Genomic DNA, 12,296 nt, shown 5'->3' with positions numbered 1-12,296 from the left:
CGTGGGGAAACTGGAAAGGTGAGGCGGAAGGGAACGCCTTAGCCTCCCAGCAGTTTCAGGAGCTCGGTGAGTATAGGTGGTGGAAGGGAAGTCTGCAAACACCTCACCCTGCTGGAGTGTTTTACTCTGATGACATAATATCAGGTAAGTGGGGAGAGGTGGGGAGGGTTTCCTGGCAGCATAGTGCTGTTTTGGGTATAGAGACTTACTTTTGTTGTCACTACTGGTTCTGATCCACTTTACAAGCCATCTCCGCTCACCTGGGGTGTCAATCAACTCCCAATCCAGCCCCACAGCTGAATATGGTCTGTGGCGTAAGGGAGAAACAAACCAGGGAGACCCTGGTGAAGGCTCGGTTGGAGTGGATTAACTACAAACACCAAAGTTTTTTCGAAAGAGCTTCGCTCCCATATAGGCCCCTCAGTGAGAGTTGCTGGATGCTTAACACTTCTGAGAATCTGGCCCAGTGAGTCAAATCCTGAGGGTACTGCCCTCGGTGGTGCTTGCAGGAGTTCAGCACAGGCTCAGAGTCAGAGGGAGGGTTTTCAACTTCTGGACTGTTGGCAGCAGAGGCAGGATGCAAAAGCCAAAATGCTGCTCCCCCTTCATCTTTATTCCTCTTTCAGAGTTTCCCTCTAGATTGCTACTGCGGCATCAAGGCGCTGTGTTTGCACTGGCGTGTAAATTCAGCAGACTCTTCTAAAAGCCTCTCACAAGTGCGGTTGAATTGTCAACCGGGCTTCCGTTGGAATGTGCAGGAAGTGAAAAATCCTCCCCAAATAAACAGATGAAACGAAGCATGCGGAATACAAAGAGCAGAAGCTAGAACCACGCCAGAATATGGTGGGCTTGTTAGAGACATAAGAACGGCCGTACTGGGTCAGATGAAAGGTCCATCCAGCCCAATATCCTGTCTACTGACAGTGACCAATGCCAGGTGTCCCAGAGGGAGTGAATCTAACAGGTAGCAATCAAATGATCTCTCTCCTGCCATCCATCTCCACCCTCTGACAAACAGAGGCTAGGGACACCCTTCCTTACCCATCCTGCCTAATAGTCACTGATGGACCTATCCTCCATGAATTAATCCAGTTCTCTTTTAAACCCTGTTATAGTCCTAGCCTTGACAACCTCCTCAGGCAAGGAGTTCCACAGTTGACTGTGCACTGTGTGAAGAACTTCCTTTTATTTGTTTTAAACCTGATGCACATTAATTTCATTTGGTGGGCCCTAGTTCTTCTATCATGGGAACAAGTAAATAACTTTTCCTTATCCACTTTCTCCACACCATTCATGATTTTATATACCTCTATCATATCCCCCCCCCTTAGTCTCCTCTTTTCCAAGCTGAAAAGTCCCAGCCTCTTCAATCTCTCCTCATATGGGACCCGTTCCAAACCTCTAATCATTTTAGTTGCCCTTCTCTGAATCTTTTCTAATGCCAGTAAATCTTTTTTTGAGATGAGACCACATCTGTATGCAGTATTCAAGATGTGGGCGTACCGTGGATTTATAAGGGCAATAAGATCTTCTCCGTCTTATTCTCTATCCCTTTTTTAATGATTCCTAACATCCTGTTTGCTTTTCTGACTGCCGCTGTACACTGCCTGGATGTCTTCAGAGAACTATCCACAATGACTCTGAGATCTCTTTCCTGATTAGTTGTAGCTAAATTAGCCCCCATCATATTGTATGTATAGTTGGGGTTATTTTTTCCAATGTGCATTCCTTTACATTTATCCACATTACATTTCATTTGCCATTTTGTTGCCCAATCACTTGGTTTTGTGAGATCTTTTTGAAGTTCTTCTTCACAGTCAGCTTTGGTCTTAACTATCCTGAGCAGTTTAGTATCATCTGCAAACTTTGCCACCTCACTGTTTACCCCTTTCTCCAGATCATTTATGAATAAGTTGAATAGGATTGGTCCTAGGACTGGGGAACACCACTAGTTACCCCTCTCCATTCTGAATATTTACCATTTATTCCTACCCCTTTTTCCCTGTCTTTTAACCAGTTCTCAGTCCATGAAAGGATCCTTCTCTCTTATCCCCTGACAACTTAATTTACATAAGAGCCTTTGGTGAGGGACCTTGTCAAAGGCTTTCTGGAAATCTAATCTAAAGGGGGGGGGGAAGACCAGCTGTCTAGGTTTATTGGCAGTGAGAGATTGAGCCTTTAGGTCACTGGTTGGAATCTAGCTTAGGTTTGATAGTCACATTGCTTTTTGCAAACTGAATTGGGGGGAGGGGGGGTGTCTCCATCCAGCCTCTACTGTGCAGGCATCCCTGACCATGGCAGCATGACTTGGCTGGTAAGCTCTTTGGGCTAGGGACCATCTTTTTGTTCTGCGTTTGTACAGCACCTAGCACAATGCATCCTGGGTCAAGACTGGGGCCCCAGCTGCTACTGCAATACAAATGGGACTAGCAAGAGAAAATGAGACTCTGGGATGTGGAAGGCCTGGGTTGCAGTCCCTGCTCCAATGAAAATCGATTGATATAAAGTGGAACAGCTTCCACAGAAGAGATTGCAACCCCCCACCGCAGCGTGCCCTATACCCAGGTGATTCAGGCACTCATGTGGGAGGCTGGGTTCAAAGTCCCTGCTTCAGAACGGATTCAAATGTGTCTTCTATGTGCCAGGTCGGAGCATGCTGTAAGCACGGGGGTAATGGTTATGGGGCGTCAGCCCCATCAGCCTTCCCTTTGTGACTGCCTTTGCTTTGATTTTTAAAATACCTGGAAACTACATGTTTTGAGTCAAATGAAACATTTCATTCAAACCCAAGATGACTTTTTTGTTTTGTTTTTTAACTTTTTGGTGGCAAAAAAATGTTGGTTTCGCTTCCCTGTGAACGGTTTCTTTTTCGCAACGGCCACTGCACCAAAACCTTGGTTCCGTGCACAGCTATATGCAACACCATGTCACTTTAAAACCACTTACAGATTAGTAAATATCCAGTGTGTTAGGAAGTGAGTCACTGGCTGTGGAACTACACCCAATCAGCAAGGAGGCTGGAGAGGGACGGAGCATTAGAGACCAGAGCCTCTCAAAATCAGAGCTGGATTCCCAAAGGAGCTGGTGGTGGTGGTTTGTCCTTTCAGAGGCTGGCCCTAAATCAGGACTCAAGTGACTAGTCCCACTGACGTCAAGGGTGAGGGTGCCCAGCACCTGGCAGGACTGGAGCTTCGGAGAGGCCTGTCTGAGTCAGCACCTTTGTAAGGTAAAGCCCTTGCTGGGGCTCTGCTTTGCAACACTCGCTCTTGCGTTTCTGCAGCACCTTTCTCTTCCCTCCAGTGCTTGGACTGAGGTTCACTGCACAGCCAGCAAGCTGGGAGCATGCTCTACTCATTGGGGTTCTCCTTCGGCCCTACACCAGGGGTGGGCAAATTACGGCCCGCGAGCTCCCGCTGGGGAGCGGGGTCTGGTGCTTGCCCTGCTCTGGTGCTCCAGCTGGGGCGCTGGGTCAGGGGCCGCTCCATGCAGCTCCTGGAAGCCGCGGCACGGCCACGCTCCAATGGCCTCCTCCGGCGCTCCAATGGGAGCTGCAGGGGCGGTGCCTGCGGACGGGGCAGCGTGCAGAGCCGCCCGGCCGCGCCTCCACATAGGAGCTGGAGAAGGGATATGCCAATGCTTCCGGGAGCCGCTTGAGGTAAGCACCGCTTGGAGCCTGCACCCCTGAGCCTTTCCCCACGTCCCTGCCCCAGCCCTGATCACCCTCCTGCCCTCCAAACCCAATCCCAGCCCAGAGCACCCTCCTGCACCCCAAACCTCTCCTCCAATCCCACCTCAGAGCCTGCACCCCTGATCCCCTGAATGTGAAAAGGTGGGACTTGCCCACTTAAGACAGTTTGACAAGAAGCTGTGTGGATACTTAACATGGGGAAATAGATTCAAGGTGTGTAATGGCTCAGGCTATCTTGATGATCACTACAAAAGTGTTTTTCTCCTGCTGACAACAGTTCATCTTAATTAATTAGCCTCTTAGAGTTGGTTGGTTTCATGCTCTCTGTATGTGTATATATATCTCCTCACTATATGTTCCATTCTATGCATCCGATGAAGTGGGCTGTAGCCCACGAAAGCTTATGCTCAGATAAACGTGTTAGTCTCTAAGGTGCCACAAGGGCTCCTGTTCTTTTTGCGGATACAGACTAACCCGGCTGCTACTCTGAATTCTGGAGGTAGAATTTATTTCTAGTCTCTCACTATGGCATTAGTGTGTGCGGGTCACAGCGACTCCTGGATTGCTCTGTAGCTGAGTTTTGTTGGTTGTAGCTAGGTATGTTTTGTGCTCACATTTCAGTGCCCAGCTGAACAGGAGCCCAAGCAAATGAAGGGCTGGTGTGTTGTCTCACAATCTGGCCTGTGGAAGAGGCAGTGTGGAGCTCTTAAGAGCAGATCATGGGACAAACTGTGACTCAGAGTCACAGCTCGCTGCTTCCCCTGTGGATTACTTCCCACCTCATGCTGGCTCAGCTCTGATGCAATTTTGGAGGGGAAGAAGGTGGGGGGGGGGCGGTTTTCAAATGAAGTTTCTGCCCCTGCCTGCCTGCACAGGTATGAGAGAAGCTACTGGTCTTACAAAGGCCACTTCTGTCCACTTCACTGTGCTAGGGGATATAAGGGGCTGTCTTCCTCTCCTTTACTCCTGCTTGGCTGTGCAGGCCTCTCGTTAGGTGTTACAGTACGATCTAAGTAAGATCCCAGAGCAATTGTACTGGGCACGGTACAAACATGTAACAAAAAGGCAGAACCTGCCCCGGACAGCTTTAAAATGCAGGTATAAAATGAGAGACAACAGGTGGACACAACACACATGGGGAGAACCCAAGATGATAATGAGCTGGTTAAGGAGCAGATACCATCTGGCCCCAAGTCAACCGCAGACTAAAATGGAGGGTAAATAGTAGAAACTAATTTAGATCTTTCAGTTTCAATAGATAACATCTGGGTTTACAGCCTCACAGGCTCTTAAGTTAACAAGGTGCTTTTAAATACAAAGACTGATACTGAAGTAGAAACTGTAGGACACTTCTCTGACCCAATTTGTGTCAGCCGGGTAGCCAGGTTAGTCTGCATCAGCAAAAAGAAAAGAACAGGAGTACTTGTGGCACCTTAGAAACTAACAAATTTATCTGAGCATAAGCTTTCGTGAGCTACAGCCCACTTCATCAGATGCATGCAGTGGAAAATACAGTAGGAAGATCTATATGCACAGAGAACATGATACTAAGTATCAGTTAAGGTGCGCTATTAGCAGCAGGAGAAAAACAACTTTTGTAGTGATAATCAGGATGGCCCATTTCCAACAGTTGATAAGAAGGTGTGAGTAACAATAGGGGCTGAAATGAGCGTGGGGAAATGTTGCTGAAGGGCTGTTTTAAAATTTATTTTAGCCTGACACCTAGTGGTCAGTTCCTGCACAGCAGCTGAGTCACTTGATTTGAGTCGGGAAGCAGCTGCCAATTTTATTGCAAGTGCTTGGGTGAGTCATTCAGCCTTTAGAACAAGGTGTATGAGGCAGAGCCCTGCCTGATAAAATACACAGAGATCTAACTGCAACTGCCATTTAAACCAGAGATGCGGAGATGAGGGCGGTTCCTCTGACAAGGTGTTTGAGAAGAATCTTTACAAGATCATGGAAGTATTGAGTGCAGCCTATTAGCCCTTGAAGTTTTCCACATGTTTAATGGTTGAGGTAGTGTTTTTAAATGTGGAAAAAAAGGCAATATGAATGCCAGGCATCACTACTTCGGTAAGCAAGATGTTTGGACTTAGCCAATGCAAACCGCGGTATAGCAGAATGTGGTAAGACATCTCACTTGCTTGGGCTAGAGCCAGTTATCTAGAAGTCTTTATTTTTTCACGTTAAAGGCTTTACTCTTCCTGTTCAGAGTTTGCTTACGCACTAAGATTCAGAGTTATTAGATTTTAGAAACTAATCAAGTCTATTAATTGAGCATCCCCCTGACAATTAGTAAAAATGTAGCAAGTTCACACACACACACACATCCTGTCGAATGACGTGCTCTTGTAATAAGAGCCTAGACGTTCTCACCTAACTCTTCAGTCTCTTTGTATACATGTACTTACCCACTAGGGTTACCCCCTGGCTGGTATTTGACCAGCCTGGCTGGGTTTTGTAGTGGATTTGCTAGTTGCCGGAAAAATAATTTACTCTGCTGGGGTTTTTTTTTTTTACATGGGTCTAAAGATTTGCATTCTCACAATACACTGGGATATCTAATGTTAAACGTTTGTGTCCAGCTAAAGATGGTGCAGTGGTTCCCCACTTCCACAGTTTAAGTGAGAACAGATCAAACCTGTTGAAAATACAGCAGCTGACTGCCCACCAACACACAAGCACACTGCACACCTGTGAAAGAGGGTTTGAGTCGTGCAAGAGTGAGGAGACCTGCATTGTTATCAGTCTTCTCTCTGTGTTCTCTCTAGATAACAAGTGGCTGCTGAAGGTGGGGGGTTGCAGAGTTGCCTTGTGGTTGGGAGTGCGGTGGACTTGCAGTGCGAGGGGGCGGAGGTTTGCATTTCAAAGGTGGTAACCCTATTACCCACCCAGGGAGCGCATTAAGAGTGCTCCTGATCAGGAGAGTGATGGCAAAGGTCAAACTGAAAACAAGAATCCCTAACTCTAGTGCAGTGGTTCCCAAACTGGGGTTCGTGAAATGTATCAGGGGGTTCTCAGACAAAAAAATTCTGTAATGGCAGGCAGAGCGGTCCTTAGAGACCCCACGCACGCCGTCTGGCAGCCTGAGCCCCGTGACCAGGACTTCCTGGCAGAACAAGTTTAAGCTTTGTTGTAGTCATGCGTTGTTTGCCTGGACTGCTCAAGACCTGAATGCTTGTGGGAGGAATGCTTTATTGAGTTGGCTTCTTAAATACCTTCGTGCTGTTTCACGTCTGGTACTCCTTGATGAAACATGTAGAAGGCTTAATCGAAGTGATATGAGCTACAAAAGTGAAATCTTGGAAGAGTGTTGCCATTTTCATAATGTAATAAAATTAATAATGTCATGATAAATAATAATGTAGTAATAAATAGTGTGTCATAGAAAACCCAACTTATTTCCAAGGTCACTGCTTCTATAATTTATGCTCAGGTAAGGGAGAAAATCCCTGAAAATATTCATTTTTAGGAGGGGGTTCACGAGATTTGATATTTTCGTGAAAGGGGTTCACGGGTTGTTAAAGTTTGGGAACCACTGGGCTAGTGGTATGAACATAGGCCTAGAAGTTCTAAAGACACTCTGTGCCTTGAATCCAAAGTTTTCAAAATGGCCTCTGATTCAGGGTGCCCATCGGGCCCAGTTTTCAAAGGGCTGAGCACCCACCGCTCCTAGTGAAGTCAACAGACGCTGTGGCTCCCTGGGAAGCACTCAAAACTAAAGCCCCCCAAATCAAAGGCCACCTTTAGACATTCTGGCCTTAACATATCTGTGCCTCATTGTCGCCTTTTGTGACAAAGAAAATTATATGCATGGCGCAGAAGTTGTAAGGACTTACTAGTTAGTGCGTGGAAAGCATTTTAAAGGTGCAAAGTGTCATATGTGCTTAAATTGAATCAGAGAACTAATTGCACATCTAGAGACAATTCCCCACTTCATCATTGGTCTGCTCTGATCCTGGCTTAACCAACAAATAGAACAGGACCTGCTTGAAGATGCTGGATAGCCACCTGGGCTTTCCCAATCTCCGCTTGTCTTAACTTGCTCCTGGGTTGACCCTGGGCTCAACTATTCCAATGAGATCTGCACAAATTAGACTGTTTTGTTTTCTTTAAGTAAGTGCTGCTTTTGATGTTGGTTTCAGAGTAGCAGCCGTGTTAGTCTGTAGCCGCAAAAAGAACAGGAGCACTTGTGGCACCTGAGAGACTAACTAAATTTGTTAGTCTCTAAGGTGCCACAAGTCGTCCTGTTCTTTTTGATGTTGGGTGACTGATCAAAAGTTCAGATTCTACCATAACTAAGCATAAGGGTAATTAACTGAGTTACATTCCCCATTGTAAGACGCTAATAAATCTAACATCACTTTTCTTGCTGTTTTTGTAGTTCTAAAAGATCCCAAAATTTAAAGTGGAAGGACAAAAACACCTGCAACTCAGCTAGATCCATGGCAGCTACTCCACCACCTCCGCTACCTACAGGTACGAAGCGCTTGAAAGCCTGGCAGGTTGCAGGCCTGGTAAGGAGTCAGTAAATCACAGCTTGGTTTACTAGCTGGCAGGGTAAAGCAACACCTCTTGCATGACACGAAATGAAGAGGCAGATTTATATGTGGCCTCATCTTACAATACATCATCTTAGCAGGAGGGGCAGAAGTTTATAATAAGCCAAACTGTAGAAGCATTTGTGAATGCAAGATTATTTCTGCTGAAAACTGCAGGAAAAACACATGCTGTGCATGCAGCTTCTATTTTCCCTATCCAAAAGACCCCTTTATAATTGTCCTACATGAAGACAAACCCACATCCCTAAACAAAGAATCTCACTCCCTGTTGAAGCAAAATGTAGCCAGAAGAAATTGTCTCAAGTTGAGAACTTGTAAGACAATTTGGAACAGAGCTACTGCCAGACCATTCCTGCTGGTAGCACTGCTGCTATTTATAACACACTGTGCAAGGAGACAGCCCGATTACATAATGCCACAGAATGATGAGAAAGATGCTGTTAAATCAGTTCTGCCTTTTAAACCATGTCTTGGAGTCTTGAACTGAGCAAAACTCACAGATTCCAACAGGCATGTTGCACCATTAAAGTCCACAGATTTGGCAAAAAGTGTTGATTACCTCTGGGCTGCTAATCAAGGTCACTGCTCTAATCATTCAATTAATTAACATGTGGTTTAAAAGTTTCCAGACTTCACTCTCATTCGAGCGTTCATCTGTGGTAAATGACAGAATTGGTCAGAAAACTGATTTTCCATGCTGCAAGAAAATGAAATTTCAGGACAAAAAAATTGACTCAAATTGGGACAAAAATCCAAAATTTAAAAAAAAAAAAAACAACCACCCACATTTCAGGTCTATCAAAACATTTAGTTTGGATTGCAACCATTTTTTAAAAATATATAATGAAGTAAGCTTCAAACCAGAGTCATTTTGCCATGGAAAAACCAAAACTTTTTGATCTAAAAGCGTCAAACTGGGCTGTTTTTACATTTATCAAAACTCTTCCTATTTTTTTTCTAAACAAAATGTTGTCAATACAATTTCACTAAAAAATTTTTTTTGCCAAAAGGGCATTTTCATAAGAACGGCCATATTGGGTCAGACCAAAGGTCCATCTAACCCAGTATCCCGTCTTCCAACAGTGGTCAATGCCAGGTGCCCCAGAGGGAATGAACAGAACAGGTAATCATTAAGTGATCCATCCCCTGTCACCCATTCCCAGCTTCTGGCAAACAAACAGAGGCTAAGGACACCATTCCTGCCCATCTTGGCTAGTAGCCATTGATAGACCTATCCTCCATGAACTTATCTAGTTCTTTTTTGAACCCTGTTATAGTCTTGGCCTTCACAACATCCTCTGGCAAGGAGTTCCACAGACTGACTGTGCGTTGTGTGAAGAAATGCTTCCTTTTTGTTTTAAACCTGTTTTCAAACCAAAAACTATTTCAATGAAAAATTTTCAACCAACACTACTAAACAAGTCTTAGGATAAGACCTATTCTTGTGTAACTAGATGCCTCCAAAGGCTTTACTGTAAGTGCCTTGAAGATGCTTCAATAACAGTGTCACTTATATTCTTCCCTCCCTCCTCTCTCTTCTCAATTTCACCCCCTGGCGTTGTGAAGAAGAGCTGACCACCCCTTTTCTGAAGAGGATAAATACGCCGTCTCTCCAAGAAGAAGCCAGTGTGGGTGTCATCGCAGGTAGGACATTACTATCATTGCACATTGATCCCAACCAGCACACAGGCCATCACTCTGCTCTGTACCACGATACATAGGTATATAGACACTTTCTGGGTAAAACTCAGAGCCTAAGCAAAGTAGCTCACCTTACAGGACTTACTCATCTTTCTTCCACGCAGAGGCATTAATGATTCTTTTCACTGCCGCAAGGGGCCGTACTGCAAGACGGATGACCTTGGCAATTCCAAGCGAAGGCACAAAATTTCAGCACTCGGTAGATATGCACGCCAGGAATGCACCACACCACACCGAGGGGTTAACTGTGATAACAGCGCTTTTATCCAGCTGACAGCTGCAGAACTTAGATATCTCCCCTTGACCACTCTCCCACTGCTCCCTGGCCCTGCTGTATGATGAGATGCAGATAGGCACCTAGTGGGATTTTCAATCTGCATCTTTAGGATCCAAAATGCCTTTAAAAATCTGGCCAAAGTGACATGGCCAAGGTCACACATGAAGTCTGGGACAGAGCAGGGAATGGAATCTAGACTTAGGATACGTTTACACTACCCGCCGGATTGGTGGGTAGCAATCAATCTATCGGGGATCAATTTATCGCATGTAGTGTAGACGCGATAAATCGATCCCCAATCACTCTCACGTTGACTGCTGAACTCCAGCTCGGCAAGAGGTGGAAGCAAAGTTGACGGGGGAGTGGAGGCCGTAGATCCCGTGCTGCGAGGACACACAGTGATTCTAAGTCAATCTAAGATACGTTGATGTCAGCTACGCTATTCTCGTAGCTGAAGTTGCGTATCTTAGATCGATTCTCCCCCCCCCCCCTCCCACCCCACACACACACCCAGTGTAGACCAGGCCTTAAATCCCAGGCTAGCGGTGTACCACTCTGTACCTCTTTTGTCCCCTACAGAGAATTATTTTTTAATATACACTTTTGTACTATTTTCCCAGTTTGAAATAAATGTAGCCCTGCGAGCAGCCCATATTGTTCTGCTGCTCTTATGACCAATGCTAGTACTATTACAGATCAAGCAGATGTCTAAGTGAGCTGCTAGAGGCTGACGTGTGCAAGGCCATATCCTAACCTGGCTTTCTTCTTCTTCGGAAGGTGTCATCACAGTGGTTTTCATCACACTACTGACAGTCCTGGTAGTGATCATCATATACCTGTACAAGAATAAAGGTAGCTACCATACCTATGAGCAACCAGAAGCAGATGTGTCAGTACAGATGGAGAACCTCCCTTCCAAAGGAGAAAAGGAGGAATATTTTATATAATCCATTCAGTGGGGCTAACAGCTTCTACGCCGTACTCAGGTTTGATGCTAAATTGCCCATGTTTCCTGGACTCTGGGACCTAGAGACTTTTTTTCCCTAATTTATTACACTTTTCCTACTTGGATTAATTTAACATGTGCACAATGCTAACCTCAATCATTGTTCCACTGCGTAGAACGATTATTAAACTGAAGGCAAGGATCTCCCACCTAGTATTCGCTTGGAAGAACTACAATGTAAAAGTGCCAGCTGTGATGATAGTGCACTTCCTTGTACGGTTTGTAATATGGACTAATAAACATCTAGGTCAGGGATCGGCAACCTTTCAGAAGTGGTGTGCCGTGTCTTCATTTATTCACTCTAATTTAAGGTTTCATGTGCCAGTAATACATTTTAATGTTCTTAGAAGGTCTCTTTCTATAAGTCTATAATATAGAACTAAACTATTGTATGTAAAATAAATAAGGTTTTTAAAATGTTTAAGATGTTTCATTTAAAATTAAACTAAAGTGCAGAGCCCCCTGCACCAGTGGCCAGGACCCCGGCAGTGTGAGTGCCACTGAAAATCAGCTCACGTGCCACCTTTGGCATGCATGCCATAGGTTGCCTACCCCTGATCTAGAGTTTCCCCCTCCTCGAGCAAAGAATGTTCAGGTTGCCTAAAGGAAGGGGGGGACTAGATTAAGGGCCAAAGTTAATAAAGTTATTATTTGTGTTGTATTTCCTGGAGGCCTCCATCATGCTAGGCTCTGTACAATTACTTAGTAAGTCCCTGCCCCAAAGAATTTAGTCTAAAAGGCCACCAAGTGGGAGAGGAACTGGAAGCACAGATGGGGAAAGTGACTTGCCCAAGGTCACACCGCAAGTCAGTGGCATAGCTGCAAAAGAACCCAGGGCTCCTGATCCCAACCCAGTGTCTTAACCCCTGGAGCACACTGTCTCTCAAAATGAGGACAGTCATTAGCTGACAGAGGCCAATTAAAGAAACATGCCTTATGAGCAGATTATTCAGTGTTTTCCACTACAGGGTTTCTTTCACTTTAGACAAAGGAAATGCAGTGGATCTAATTTACCTCGATTTCAGTAGGGCCTTTGATACGGTTCCACATGGGGAATTATTA

The 12,296-nt window shown here is 45.3% G+C and overlaps 1 protein-coding gene across 5 annotated transcripts; it reads left to right on the top strand.

The window, feature by feature from the left end:
• Positions 1 to 59: 59 nt before the first annotated feature.
• LOC123353846 (small cell adhesion glycoprotein) lies at positions 60 to 11,596 on the top strand. 5 transcript variants are annotated; one of them, XM_044995264.1, is made up of 4 exons: positions 60 to 144; positions 8,073 to 8,167; positions 9,817 to 9,894; positions 11,006 to 11,596. In XM_044995264.1, exons 2-4 carry the CDS (start codon positions 8,134 to 8,136, stop codon positions 11,173 to 11,175), a joined length of 282 nt encoding a protein of 93 aa, XP_044851199.1. In that variant the 5' UTR covers positions 60 to 144; positions 8,073 to 8,133; the 3' UTR covers positions 11,176 to 11,596. The 5 variants fall into 5 exon arrangements, with proteins under 5 accessions (XP_044851199.1, XP_044851201.1, XP_044851198.1 ...); XM_044995266.1 differs by lacking the exon at positions 60 to 144 and adding an exon at positions 3,016 to 3,221 and having other exon boundaries at positions 9,820 to 9,894; XM_044995263.1 differs by lacking the exon at positions 60 to 144 and adding an exon at positions 3,016 to 3,221.
• Positions 11,597 to 12,296: the final 700 nt, after the last annotated feature.

The sequence above is a fragment of the Mauremys mutica genome, chromosome 20 (genome assembly GCF_020497125.1).
Source record: "Mauremys mutica isolate MM-2020 ecotype Southern chromosome 20, ASM2049712v1, whole genome shotgun sequence".
NCBI classification, from domain to species: Eukaryota; Metazoa; Chordata; order Testudines; family Geoemydidae; genus Mauremys; species Mauremys mutica.
The sequence above is the reverse complement of the archived record's forward strand: the minus strand, read 5'-3'. Positions and strand labels throughout refer to the sequence as shown.